This window comes from Puntigrus tetrazona, chromosome 4 (assembly GCF_018831695.1).
Source record: "Puntigrus tetrazona isolate hp1 chromosome 4, ASM1883169v1, whole genome shotgun sequence".
NCBI lineage: Eukaryota > Metazoa > Chordata > Actinopteri > Cypriniformes > Cyprinidae > Puntigrus > Puntigrus tetrazona.
The window spans coordinates 23,613,241-23,628,738 of NC_056702.1; the positions used below are offsets into that span (position 1 = coordinate 23,613,241).

The following is a 15,498-nucleotide window of genomic DNA, read 5'->3' on the forward strand; positions in this document are numbered from 1 at the left end:
TCAGACAGTAAGGTGGTTCTCGGTACATTTGTAATGAGACCAGACGTTTTTACGTTTATGTCAGCAACCGGTACAACGTATCCGAAGGTCCTCAATCCAGATCAGTGGCAATATGTGCCTACAGACCAAAACCCGGCAGATCATGCAACGCGTTTTGTACCCGCAGCCCATTTACAAAACACCAGTTGGCTGACTGGACCCAAATTTCTGCTCAGGCCAGAATCGAGTACCTCTGCAAGCACTTTCAACCTTGTTGATCCAAGTTCAGACCCAGATGTACGTCCTCTAGTGTACACTTTAAGCACTGCCGCATTATCCAAGCAACTGGGTTCCCAGAGATTTGCCAAATTCTCTTCTTGGAAGTCACTAACAGGAGCCATCACTCGGCCTTATTCACATAGCTCGTCATTTCAAGACAACTGGGAAGGAAAACAGTTCCTGTAAGGGATGGCATTACTGCAAAGCTGAATTCAATGTAGAGGAATCTGATAAAGCTTCAGCAATTGTAATCCAAGCTGCACAAGAAGAGGTTTACAGTCAAGAGATCAAATGTATCCAAAAGCAAGAAAGGATTCCTAAAAGTAGTCCTCTTTATACTCTGGATCCTTTCATTGATGCGCAAGGAATTCTTAGGGTCGGAGGTTGTCTCCATCGAGCAAGCTTTGAGCAGAATATAAAAACTCCTTTGATAATTCCAGGCAAGCATCACATTGCTACTTTGCTCATTAGACACTATCACGAGTGTATCCACCATCAAGGCCGCCACTTTACAGAAGGAGCTGTCCGCGCAGCCGGCTTTTGGGTAGTTGGTGGAAAACGTAGGGTGAGCAGCATCATAAGTCAATGTGTAACTTGCAGACGGCTCAGAGCTCCACTCAGCATCCAGAAGATGGCCAACCTTCCAGTAGATCGTCTCACAACAGACCCTCCCTTTACCAACATTGGACTGGATGTGTTTGGCCCTTGGAGTGTCTCTTCACGTCGGACGAGAGGAGGTTTTTCTCTCAGCAAGAGGTGGGCTGTAATTTTTACATGTATGAGCGTAAGAGCTGTTCACATTGAAGTTATAGAATCCCTCGACACATCCAGCTTCATCAATGCTCTTAGACGTTTTCTTGCTGTGCGGGGACCTGTCAAACACATTCGTTCAGACCGTGGCACAAACTTTGTTGGTGCATGTAAGGACTTAAAGATACCTTCAAACATTGACATTAAGACAGTGAAGAGGTATCTGTCAGACCAAAGCTGCACTTGGACTTTCAATCCACCGCATGCTTCCCATTGCGGTGGAGCATGGGAAAGAATGATTGGAATAGCAAGAAGAATTCTCGATTCCATGTTCCTCCAGTTGAAAGACAAACTTACCCACGAGGTGCTTGTAACCTTCATGGCAGAGGTAGCAGCCATTATCAATGCCAGACCCCTTGTTCCCGTGACTACGGACCCTGATGAGTCGTTCATGCTCACCCCTGCAGCTCTTCTCACTCAAAAGGTGACCTCTGTTGCTGCACCGGCAGGCGAGTTTGGAGTTGCAGATCTGTACAAGTGCCAGTGGCGGCAAGTTCAACACCTTTCGAACACATTCTGGGACAGATGGAGGAAGCAATTTATACCAACTCTACAACCACGCAAAAATGGCAGTCCGTTCAACCAAATGTCGTGCAGGAAGTGTTGTCCTTCTCAAAAATAGCCAAGTACAACGGAATGAATGGCCTCTTGGACTGGTAACACAGACTTTCCCTAGTCAAGATGGAAAGGTGCGTCAAGTTGAGGTGAAGGTCATCAAACCAGGAGGCTCGTCCCTTTTTCTTAGGCCTGTTACAGAGATAGTGTTTCTACTTCCACCAGATTCTAAAGTAAATGCATAATCATTAATGTTTTTTGAGTGATGTGTACTCACATCAGGCGGGAGTGTTCTGTTATCTTTAACATGTTTATTGTTTAATCTGAAACTTTCCTTTATGCCTTTCGTTATTTGGTCGTGGTCCCTTTAAGAATCTTAGGTTTCGGTAAAGAGTTATGCCACGTGATTGAGGAAGCGAGCATGTTCAGCAGAGAGTAGCTTTCGTAGCATTTTTTTTAAGCTTACTGTTATATTGCATACTTCTTGCATCTGTTTTAGCATCGTGGGTATGTATTGACTGTTTTTAGCGATTGCTGAGCATTACTTTAAGACCGTGTTACATTTATGAAGCTTATGGTTCGATGCCGATTGTCGCCTGTCGTTATGGTTGTTTTTTGTACTGTTTCTAGAACATTCTAAGTTTATATGAATATAATTTAGGAATTTAGATAAAGTTTGTTAATTTAGAGACATGCAATAGTAAAAGGGATTTCAATTTTTATTTGAATATATCGGTTGATTTATGTATTTTGTATGTTTCAGTTTCACCTTTCCTCACAACGTCAATAAACCTGTGGACGAGGAGCTTATGTCTTCAGAGTCTTGATGTTAGGAAAGGTTTACCTGTCTGTCACGTTATATCCAGTACATATAGCAAGGGCAGCACACTTTGTTTTGAAGAAAAACACATTTGCGCATTGCTAATTAACAAAAAAAAAATGATGATGTGTTTGTTGTTAGGGTGATAAAAAGAAAAAAAAAAAAACTCCAGACAGCGCTTGTCAATTTAGATGACCAATCAAATCAAAGAAGGGCGGGGCTTTACTGTTTCAGTGCCACACACATTTAACTCTGTAGTTAAGAAAAGTTAGAAAAAATCAGTAGAATAACACAGGGAAAAAGTATTGAATATGTGAAGAAAAGGAGGTGCAAAAAGGCATGTAAATCTATTAGTAATGAGAAAGTAGTCCTGCCCCTTGTGAGTGGAAATTAATATTATAAACACCTATCATTATCAACATGTCACACAAGACACATGTCACGATGGATAAAAAGCAAAGAGCTTTCTCACTGTCACATCTCTGGACTCTTTGTTATTGTTTTTGTCTCGTGCCATGTGCTCTCTGTGCCCTACCTTCCCTTCGTATTAATTGTATAATTGTCTTCAGCTGTGTCTCGTTAGTTAGTCAATTACGTTATATATTTAAGGCCTGGCAGGCACAAATCACCTTATGTTAAAATTCACATCAGGAAAAAGCCTTTCATGTGCCATCACTGTGGGAAGAGTTGCTCAAAAGAGATCACCTCAGAGATCACGTGAGAAGTCACACTGAAGAGAAACCTTTCACCTGTGATCAGTGTGGGAAGTGTGTCCTGTTTGTTCTGTTTAATCACCCGGTCTCGTCTATGTACAGTATATATGTGGTTTCAGTCTTCCTACCTACCTGCCTCTCTGTATTATTTACTCTTTTGCAGAATATTAAAGACTGTTACAAGCAATATCCTCATTGAGTGCTCCTTCCCCAACAACACCGCCACTTTACATGGAGTGGGTCACCCCTCATAATGGCTGCCATGCTGAGATCACATTATGCAGTTATGTAGAGCAACAAAGTGGCCAGATGTTCATTTTCAGTGTTGGTGATTTCAAGGAGAAAGAGCAAGTCTGGGATTTACTGTCACTTACTATCGATCATAGTGATAACACTGGTTTTTGTGGTCGAACTCTGTTTGTCTCCAGACATCACCATGATGTAGATAGTGTAGTTTCTAAAGGGTTCCAGCTTGTCAAAACGCTGAGACAGAGCATCTTGTCCAAGTGTATATGTGTGGCATACTGGACCCTTGTTTGCGGCATTCCACAACATTAGAGTCGAAATCGGAGTCAGGGGGTGCCCAGGAGCAGGAGACAGAGGTGGAGCTCAGGGGGAAACAGTGGATGCTTTGAGTTGAATGTGGAGCTATATGAAGACTTTTGTGAGAAAATATTCCCAAAATCATTGTCCAATTCCTTCAACCCTTCATAAACCTTTATCCTAAAGATACACCTCTTGCACAAGCCTTTTAACTGCCCCTCATGCTTAAACCAATGCTATTTGACAAGTTGTTTGTAATTTGCTTTGGTAAAAGTTATTTAGTTGTCACGTTTATATATCTAAAACCTTAATCTAGAAGTCACAGACACTTTTCCGCAATATTGTTTATTATGAACTTAAAGAAAGCAGAAGCAGCTAGTGTTCTACAAAACCCAGGAGAAAATGCTTTCAATTCATGCAAAGATGTAGCTAAAATTGGCCCCAATTTTATACCTATCAACACTCAAACCTCCCATAGACTATGGGTGAAATTAATTTCATAAAGAATGGTTTTTCAGGGCCCCGAATAAACTGTGTTCATTACATTACCAGAACGTAGCAAGAACAAAAAGTGTGCAAAAAAAAGAAAAGAAAAGTTTTTATTCAACAGTTTGTCTGGAATTACATGAAGGTTAATGAGAATTAATGACAAAAGTTTCTATTTTGGGTGAACAATCCCTTAAAGACTTACTATTTTGGAATTTACTCAATAAAATGATTCTGAAAAAAATGGAATCAAGCCAGTTCCAAATAGTCTGGAACTGAAGAGCCAAATACAACCCAAAACCCACACGTTTTTAAGTTAATATTTTCTTATATAATGCTTTTAACAACACAGATTGTGCCAAAGCACTGAACAGTATCAAATAGGAGAATAGAGTTATAGTGATGTGTAATGACAAGATTAAGCATCTAATTTTTATTATATGCAGAGGGGGTCTGTGTAACTAAATTAATATCAAAATTAACCAAGTAAAGATCTACTCACAGGTTCTGATGGTGTGGTAAACATAACTGCTGTAGGTCACAGGCCAGTTTGTTGTTCCACTGACAGTCCGATGGCTGATATTATAGAGTCATCTGGATAAAGTCCATCCAGTATACTGGATAAAGTCCATCCAGTATACGCCGAGTGGAATGAAACATTAAGTGTGTCTTGAGGAAACCATGTCACTTCAAAATCATCGTAGTCTCCTATATCTGAAACATGCCAGTTTATCTCCATTGAGCCAGAAGAGCTGCTGACAGACACTGATGATGGGGGTGCAGGAACTGTGGTGACAAAACAAGTCATTTTTACGAACGTCTTTAAAAACTATAGTGCAATGGTTGCGCTTTGGTTTTAGTAAAATGTCCCAGCTGCTCTTATCCATTTGATGGAAGGTAATTACTATATTCAAGTCTTCTCAAGACATATGATGCTTTAATTGAGAAATGATCCACATTTATTTACATAAAATTAATCATTGAACAAAAGCTGAGAGCTGTACACAAAAGATCAGTTATAATGTAAAGCTTATCTTCAGGGCTGTATGATTTGCAGCAGTACTGACCTGTACGCCCTATTGCAGTCACAGCGTTGCTCAGATCTTCGCTCCTGCTCTGAAGTATAGCAGAATAAAGCCTTCCAGCCACCAGCCCGTGAAGGATGACCTGTCTGCTCTCTGGACCCAACTGCTGTTCAAAGTTATCAACAGTGACTGAATATCCAGTAAGTCCTCCAGGACCACGCATGCTGCTGATGCTGTTGCAAGCAAGTACAGGAACTTTCTACTGTCAGTGCATATGGCAATAGAGTGCTATGAGTATTTAAGACATACTGCTGCTGCACAAATAGCGTATAAAATAACCTGTAGCAGATCTATACAGGTGGAGCTGGGGAAGGTGGAAACTTTCGTATCATATTTTCATAAAAAAAAATAGTTCTGCCATCTAAATTACAGTTAAAATGGAAATAAAATGGAAATAAAAACAGCAGTTACAACAAGGATATCATCAAACTGTGATGATGATGATACATTTAGATTCAAATTATGTCAAGTTCAACATCTAATTTAACAAACAGTGCTAATTTATCACAAGTGATTAAAAAAGTATAGGAGGAGGCAACGACAGACACAGTGGGCATGGTGTAAGGCCTCAGAGGCTTTTATTAACAGAAAAATTCACAAAATAAAGTGTCCAGGGTGAAGTGTCCTGATAAACGGGGGAACTGGTGTCCTCGTCATGCTGCAGGGGGAGTGCAGGTCAGGTTGTGTTCCAGGGGGAAGGGTCCAGGTAAGGGGCGGAGTCCAGCGGCCGGACGAGCTCCCCTCTCTGGTCCGGGGCATGAGGGGCGACGAGTTCTTTCCGCGGCTCGTCCTGAGCTTCTTCCGGTTTGCAGTCAGAAGGTATAAACAGCCCGGCATCCTGGCCCGTCAGCGGTACACGTGTGCAGTCATCGCCTGGACATCGTCCAACAGCGCACTTCTCTGGCAACGTGGCGAGATCTTTCACACGCCCTTCACGAGGGAAGAGACCGGTCTCTCGAGGAGAGGCGCGCTCGGTATTTAACGGCGGCGGTGACAAGGCTCGATACACTTCAGGTGTGCTTCGTCACACACCTGACTAGTTTTTTTGGATAGTCAACTAAATTATTTCAGTTGTCCCTTAAAATATCATTAAGTAACTAAAAATTGTACGTTGATTAAACTAAAAATGTTTAGGCATTGGGGTAACAAGTTATTTTATATTAAAACAGAATATTAATGTCAGGCGTTCACCAGAGCTACACTCACCCGTCACACTAACGACCAGATCAAACTCACCTGAATACTAATCATCGTCACCTGATCTCAATCAGCTCCACCCTATATAAGCTAAACTCAGTCATTCCTCCAGCATCGGGTCTACTGTTCACAACACCTGGAGGGAACATATGATTCTATTAGTGAGTGTAAGTATGAGGGAGCGGAATCTGTAGGCCAGCATCAGGGATTTGAATTTGATGCGGGCATTTATAGGAAGCCAGTGTAAACTAATGAAGAGGGGCGTGGAGTGGGCCCTCCTTGGTTCGTTGAAGACCACCCTTGCCGCTGCATTCTGGACCATCTGAAGAGGTCGGGTTGTAGAGGCTGGGAGGCCAGCAAGGAGGGCGTTGCAGTAATCAAGTCTACTCAGGACTAGTGCCTGTATGAGGATCTGTGTAGCGTGTTCTGAAAAGTACGGTCTGATTTTCCTGATGTTGTACAGCACAAACCTACAAGATCGAGCAGTTTTTGAAATGTGCTCAGTGAAAGTTAGCTGGTCGTCAATGATCACTCCAAGGTTCCTAGCTGACCTAGACGAGGATACAGTAGCCGAGCCTAGCTGAATTGATAGGTTGTGCTGTATGGTGGGATCGGCCGAAAAAACAAGGAGCTCTGTTTTTGTGAGGTTTAACTGCAGGTGATGATCCTTCATCCAGACTGAGATGTCGTTTAGACACGCAGAAATCCGTGCAGAAACCGTGGGATCGTCTGGTTGAAAGGAGAGATGGAGTTGAGTGTCGTCAGCATAGCAGTGATATGAGAAGCCATGTTTCAGAATGACAGAACCCAGTAATGTCATGTAGATGGAAAAAAGCAGTGGCCCAAGTACTGAGCCCTGAGGCACTCCAGTAGTGAGGTGATGAGACTCTGAGACATCGCCCCTCCATGATACCCTGAAAGACCTACCAGAGAGGTAGGACTCAAACCACCGAAGGACTGTTCCAGAGACACCCATCTGTATGTTATGGTTTACCGTGTCAAAAGCAGCAGACAGGTCCAACAGGATAAGCACTGAAGATTTTGATTGTGCTCTTGACCGTCTCAGTGCCTCAATGACCGATAGAAGTGCAGTTTCTGTAGAGTGGCCGCTTTTGAAACCTGATTGGTTGCTGTCCAGGAGATTGTTTTGTGAGAGATAGGAGGAGAGTTGGTTAAAAACAATACGCTCTAGTGTCTTAGCCATGAATGGGAGGAGAGACACAGGTCTGTAATTTTCAATAAGCGCAGGGTCAAGTGTGGGTTTTTTAAGGAGAGGGGAACACGAGCCTCCTTAAAAGCTGAGGGAAATGTACCAGTGTGAAAAGAGTTGTTGATAATGTGGGTGAGCGCAGGGAGGACGGAGGGAGCGATAGCCTGAAAGATGTTAGTAGGGATGGGATCTAAAGGGCAGGTTGTAGCATTCGTGGCAAGGACGAATTTTGATACCTCTGTTTCAGAGAGGAGGGAGAAAGTGTAGAATGTGTTGGGGTGCTGTGGTTTGGTGTGTGTAAGGTGAGGAGCTGCAGGAAATTGGTTGTTGATTTGTAGTGGTTTTGCTAATGAAAAAACGAGCAAAATCATCTGAGGTTAAGGATGACGATGGTGGGGACTGGTGGGCAGAGAAGAGCAGAGAATGTTTTAAAGAGGCTCCATGAGTCAGAGGTGTTGTTAATCTTGGTTTGGTAATAGTTCAGTTTAGCCGTGTAGACATTTGTAGAGAATGAGGAGAGAAGAGACTGATAAAAACAGAGATCAGATGGATCTTTGGTTTTACGCCATTTTCTTTCCGCAGCTCTGTGTTTTGGAGCGATGTTCACGGAGAACATCAGATAACCAGGGGGCAGAGGGAGTTGGCTGGGCAGGTTTGGTTGTTAGAGGACAGAAAGAGTCCAGGCAGGATGTTAGCGTGGAGCAGAGGATATTGGTAGCAGTGTTAACATCTAGTAAAGAGAACTGGTTAGGAGAAGGGAGTGACAGTGACACCGCAGAGGAAAGACAGGTTGAAGAGAGTGTGCTTAAATGACGGCGAAAAGTGACCAGCGGAGGGTTTGGTATTATGTCGGAGGAGGTTAGGATGGTGTTGAAAGTAATCAGGAAGTGGTCAGATGTGTGCAGTGGTGTTACCTGGGCATGATGAATAGAGCAGTTGCGAGTGTAAATGAGGTCCAACTGATTACCTGATTTGTACGTGGCAGTTGGGGATACACGGCTGAGATCAAAAGACGCCAATAGGCTGTGGAAGTGTCACGGGTGTGATAGGCAGGAGAGCACACGACTAGTATAAACGAAAATAAACAGCTTTAATCCACTCAGGGATGAAATAAACAAGATACATACAGGCAGGCAGGCAGGCAGGCAGGCAGGCAGGCAGGCAGGACAATATCACACGCACATACTGACGAGATCAGACAAACGGAACTGAAAACACAGGACTTAAGTACACAGGGTAATTAACTAAATTAACACGACACAGCTGAAGACGATAGACTATAAACATGAACTAAAGGCAGGGCACACAGAGCACGTGGCACGACACAAAAACAAAAACAAAGTCCAGGGACGTGACAGGAAGTCACAGGCCAGACTCTTATCAACATGGATGTTGAAATCTCCTAGCAGCACCAGAGGAGTGCCATCCTCTGGAAAAGCAGAGAGCAGCACATCCAAGTCATTAATGAAGTTACTGAGGTGCCCTGGGGGGCGATACAGAACAATCAGGTGAATTTTAAAAGGGTGGGTGATGGTAATGGCGTGTGATTCAAAAGAGGAGTTTTTATTGAGGGTCTGTATTAGGCTGTGCTTTCAATTCTTTGATATGAGCAGACCAGTACCTCCACCCCTCCCAGAAGTGCGGGGGGAATAAGTAAAGGTATGGTTGGCAGAGAGGGCAGCTGGGGTGATAGTGTCCTCTGGTTTAATCCAGGTTTCGGTAAGTGCTAAAATACTTAGATTGGAATGTTCTGTGATGGCTGTAATGAAGTCAGTCTTTTTTACAGCAGACTGACAATTCCAAAGGCCAATGGAGAAATTGTGTGATGTGGTAAGCGATGTGGGAATAGTATGCATATTATTGTAGTTGTGCCCCCGATGACGCTGGATACAGGAAGTGCGAGTGGTAATGAGGGTAGGGATGTGTAAAGACATTGTATGAGTAGTGTGGAACAGAGACACAACAGTGGAAGAATTGGAAGAGGAATAGGGAAAGCTCAAATAGAAACAATAATAAATAATAGGTATACGTGAGTGTTTAGCCGGTGTCTTTGCTCGATGGAGTCGCACAGGTAGAGTCGCTGGTCTTTACACTCATCTGTCTTCACACGATGAGGCCTGCACACTACTTTTAAAACGATCTGAATTGCGTGACTGAATTCAGCAGGGCACGCCTCCCAATTTACAACAACAAAAGGTCCGAAACTCGCACGACACTTCACGACAATAATCACGTGACACGAGGTAAACAATACAGCGAAACCTAGCAACGAGACTGCACTACAAATCTCTCTGCTGTTTGTTAATAAATCCTCATTGTACTCCTCTGCCTTTGGTTCCAGTTTATACACAACGTGACAGAAGACATAACCGACTACAGTTATGGAATCTGACTCACCTGCACCGCCGAACCCTTTCATGGATCTGGTAAATGCCATCACCCAGGCCTTCCAAGCAACAACATCGCCACAATCTGCCTCAGGAAGTCCCATGGCGTTACCATCCACTTTTTTGGAGAGGCGGCTGAGTGTAGCGGGTTCCTCCAAGTAAAATTATATATTCAGATACAACCACAGCAATTCGCTTCCGAAAACCCCAAGGTAGCTTTTCTTATTTCATTACTCACCGGCTGAGCTCTTCAATGGGCAAAGGCCATCTGGAACAATAATAAACCCATTATACAATCCTTTTGAGTCATTCACAAACCACTTTGAAGAAGTATTTTCTACAGTTACTGGCATCCTAATTATCACTGAACAAGTCCGCTGACTACAACAAGGTTCTTCTTCGGTCAATGAATTTACACTACAGTTCCGGATTCTAGTGGCTGGAATGAAACAGCGCTCATCGGAGCATATTGTCATGGTCTCGATCCGGAGATTCAAGCAGCACTGGTAGTGTATGATGACACAGTTGGATTAGAGGACCTTCTACAATGAGCCACTCGGATTTCCTAGTGACTAGCTGCCTGCTCTACTTCCACACCCGCTCCTCAGTCCGCTATGGTGGCAGCTCAATCTCCAGTACCAGAACCCATGCAACTATCTACACATCGATTATCTACTTCAGAAAGACAAATTTCACTGGGTTTGCGCCTATATTGTGGTGAACGCAACCATGTCATCCGCAACTGCCCAATTCGTCCTCCACGCCCCGTGGTGAGTACTATTTCAGCTGGTATTGACACTTCCCTGTCTTTGCTACCAGCAACCTTGCATACTTCTGAATTATCGTTATCTGTGTCTGCTCTTGTAGATTCTGGCTCATCGGGGAACTTTATCTCGGCGAGTTGTTAAAAGGAACTCCAGTTACTACCTCAACGTCAATCCCCAGTGCTAAAACTAAACACCGTACAAGGAAAACCGTTGGGCGTGGTAAAATCTACTTATGTTCACCCACCATCACCGTTCAAGTTGGATTGCTACACTATGAGGAACTACAATTTCTGGTGCTGGAGGACTCCACCGTCGACATCCTCCTGGGACGCCCTTGGTTACAAAAACATCATCCAACACTTCTCTGGAAACCCTGCGATATCCTCCGCTGGAGTGAGTATTGTCACCAAAACTGCTTAATCAAAATTGACTCTACGTCTTCCTTTCCTGTAGCCATCGCTTCCACCCAGATCGAAAGTCCTGAGGTCTTGGGACTGCGCCATCTACCTGCTGCCCGACACTAAACTACCCAAAGGAAGGATCTATCCCTTGTCCATCCCAGAGCGCCAGGCGATGGAGGAGTACATCAAGGATTCATAAGACCATCTACCTCACCGGCTGCTTCCAGCTTCTTCTTCGTGGGTAAGAAGGATGGAGGTCTTCGTCCATGTATTGATTATCGCCAGCTGAATTCCCACATTGTACAACTATCCTATGCCGTATCCACTTCCCCTGGTCCCAGCCACCCTGGAGGAACTGCGAGGATCCACTATCTTCACAAAACTGGACCTGCGGAGTGCTTATAACCTCGTTTGGATTAGAGGTCGAGATGAGTGGAAGACTGCTTTTATCACTCCTGCTGGTCACTACGAATATTGCATTATGCCCTATGGTTTGTCCATAAGTCCTTCCGTCTTCCAGACTTTTATGAACGAGGTGTTCCGGGAGTTCCTACATCAATTTGTGGTGGTTTATATTGACGATGTTCTTATCTACTCCAGGAACCAGGCCGAACATCGCCAGCACGTCCAGCAGGTCCTACAAAAGCTCAGAGATCACCAGCTGTATCTGAAGTTGGAGAAGTGTGAATTCCATCAACCCTCTGTGCAGTTCCTCGGGTATAACATCAGTGCTGAAGGAGTCCAGATGAATCCGGGGAAACTCAATGCCATTCTGGACTGGCCTCAACCTACTAGCATCAAAGAACTTCAACGTCTATCGTCGCCTCATTCAAGACTACAGCAATATCACCGCTCCACTAACCTCCATCCTGCGGGGTAAACCAAAGAAACTTTTATGGAATCCCACTGCCCACGAAGCATTCCACCATCTAAAGAACATCTTCAGCACTGCTCCCATGTTACATCACCCCAATCCTGAGTTACCAATCGTCGTTAGGGCAGATGCCTCCACCGTGGGAGTAGGAGTGGTGCTATCGCAAGCAGTCGGTGAGTCCTCTCTTCTCCATCCCTGTGCTTACTTCTCTAAGAAACTCTCTCCGGTGGAGCAGAATTATGACATCGGCAACAGAGAACTCCTAGCCATAAAGTTGGCATTAGAGGAGTGGAGACACTGGTTGGAGGGAGCAGTTCATCCATTCACCATCACAGATCACAAGAATCTGCAATACATTCGAGAAGCCAAGAGACTGAATCCTCGTCAGGCCCGATGGGCACTGTTCTTCACCAGATTCAATTTCAAGATCACTTATAGACCTGGATCCAGAAATATTCCCGCAGATGCTTTTTCTCACCAACACGCTCCAGACTCCAACAATCATCCTGAACCTATTGTTCCCTCAGACTTGATCGTTGTACAAGGGCGTCAGAAGCCGCCCCTGGAGGAGGGGGTAATGTCAGGCGTTTACCAGAGCCACACTCACCTGTCACACTAACTACCAGATCAAACTCGCCTTAATACTAATCATCATCACCTGATCTCAATCGGCTCCACCCTATATAAGCTACACTTGTCATTCCTCCAGCGTCAGGTCTACCATTCACAACACCATGTTGTTCTACGGACTCCTGGACTACTGAACGTGACCCGCACCCCATGAATGGACTTCGTTTGCTATGTGTTCAATGCCTGCTTCCCCAGTCATATAAGGACTGTTGATCATACATATCATTCTGCAAGCCTGCTGTTTATATCTCTCTGCTGTTTGTTAATAAATCCTCATTGTACTCCTCTGCCTTTGGTTCCAGTTTATACACAACGTGACAATCAAAACAAATCTAATAAAAGTCACAAACACAACAAAAAAAACTAAGTGTTGCTAAAAGAAAAATAAATACTATTTTCTAAAATAAATACTGCTTTAAAAAAAAGCACCTCATTAATACTAAAGAGAAGTAAAACAAATCAGAGCCTCCAAAACATCTCACATCTACTGAGGATGGACTGGATGTCAGCGTCTGCTGCACTGTTAGAGACACCTTTAACATTAAAAGCGCCAGAATTTCGTCGCAGGGATATCAGCACGTGCATACTGAAATAAGTGCAGAAGTTTCATAAAAGTGTCAAAAAGATCACTTCCTGTTTAAGTGGATGGAGCAGAATATATAGCGGGCGGATGAGATGACATATGTGAACTACATCCACCGACACAACAGAACACACACACACAAGAAGAGAAAATGTGCTGCATCAGGAAACACTGACGACACTCACACACACTCACTCACACACACACACACACACACACCACACACACAGAGACACAAACACACACACACATTGTTCAACTTGTAAACATTTACTCACATAGATAATCTCAACCCATTCTCCCTTCATCCGTTATTCTCACTACCCTGTAACAGTATGTAACCCAGTCTATGACAATGCATTATGCAGTGGGTCCACATCCCTCAATGCCACCTTCCAATAACTTCACTAATTCCTTTAAAAGGACTCCCACTGCCATGGAAACAGCTCAAGCTCTCTTCCATAAAGTATTTCGAGTATACGGCATCCCAGAGGATATAGTTTACGTCCCAAGTTTGGAGAGCTTTTTGTAAACAACTCAACATAAATGTCAGCCTCACTTCAGGGTACCATCCACAATCAAACGGCCAAGTGTTGCGCCTGAATCAAGAGATCGGCAGATATTTGAGGACATACTGCAGCCTTTGTAATCCTGACTCTTTGCCTGCCTATTTGTGATTATTGCCCTTGCATCTAATAAACTACCACACAAGGATTCTAGCTCTGCCTCAATGCCTTCGTTACACTGACATGAAATATGACATTAATCACAGCATTTAATAAAATATTGTAAGGACAGTAAAGCTGTATTTAAAAATGTATTTTTAATAAATAAAAGTCTTTACAGACTAGATATAAAGCTCATCTGTATAATTAGTTTTAGGCATTTGGTTGCTCTGTGGTTCATCCTTTATGTCATCACATACTTTATATTATTAACATTTATGTTCTAAAGTAAATCCGGTGGTTTTGGGTGAAAAAGACTTTTATTTTGCTCCAGTGACGTGACGTCACAAGGCTGTGCTGCACTCCACATCTGTGATTCTTCTCAAGAGAAAGGTGTGGGCTTTTAATCATTTCAACATTTTAAGTCAGTGCATCGCATTTAAAGAATTGTATATACAACCGTGAAACGGATATGAAAATTATATTTTATAAATGAAAACGCAGTGAAGAAGAAACAAAGCTTTTGAAACAGAGTCATTTGAATGAATTGCTTCACAAACACTGTAAACTAATTTGTAAACAAACACTGACGTGAAATTAATTTGACAGAACCACTAAAACTTATTATATAAAGAGTCTATGTAACAAATCAGAAAACAAATCTTAATAGAAATGTGAACTTTGTTGATAGATTTGAACACCTCTCCCCCCTTAGATTCTTTCTGTCTACTCCTTATTTCCTTGACCTCCTTTTAGCCCTCTGTAATCCGGAACAAATGCCGAGCCACCTCAGCTGGCCTCTCTCGATGTGGAGGAGCAGCGGATCTACTCCGAGCTTTTCCAGAGTGACCGAGCTCCTCACCCTGTTTCTAATGGAGCACCCAGCCACCCTACGGAGGAAACTCATTTCGGCCACTTGTGTCCAGGATCTCATCCGTTCGGTCATGACCCAAAGCTCATGACCATGGGTGAGAGTAGGAACGAAGATTGACCGGTAAATCGAGAGCTTCGCCTTACAGCTCAGCTCCTCAACTGTCAGCTTCACCATGACAGACCGGTACAGCGACCATATTATTGCAGAAGCTGCACCAATCTGTCGATCTCTTGTTCCATCCTCCCCTCACTCGTGAACAAGACCCCAAGATACTGAATCTCCTCCACCTGAGGCAGGAACTCCCCACCAACCTGAAGGGGGCAAGCCACCCTTGTCTGACTGAGAACTATGGCCTGAGACTTAGAGATGCCGATTCACCTCCCAGCCGCTCCACTCAGCTGCAAACCGCCTCAGTGCACACTGTAGGTCCTGGCCAGATGCAGCCATCAGGACAACATTATCCGCAAAAAGCAGTTTCCCGTGGTCACCAAACCAAACCCCTTCCGGCCCCCGGCTGTGCCTAGAAGTCTTGTCCATAAACATAATGAACAAGACCAGTGACAAAGGGCAGCCTTGTCAGAGTCCAACATGCACTAGGAACAAATCTTACTGCCGGCAATGCAAACCAACAGGACACCGC

At 43.8% G+C, this 15,498-nt stretch overlaps 1 protein-coding gene across 1 annotated transcript; it reads left to right on the plus strand.

The window, feature by feature from the left end:
• Window positions 1-237: 237 nt before the first annotated feature.
• LOC122342330 lies at window positions 238-1,690 on the plus strand. The gene has a single exon (XM_043236120.1). The coding sequence runs from the start codon at window positions 890-892 to the stop codon at window positions 1,688-1,690; it is 801 nt and encodes a 266-aa protein (XP_043092055.1). The 5' UTR covers window positions 238-889.
• The last annotated feature ends 13,808 nt before the right edge of the window (window positions 1,691-15,498 follow it).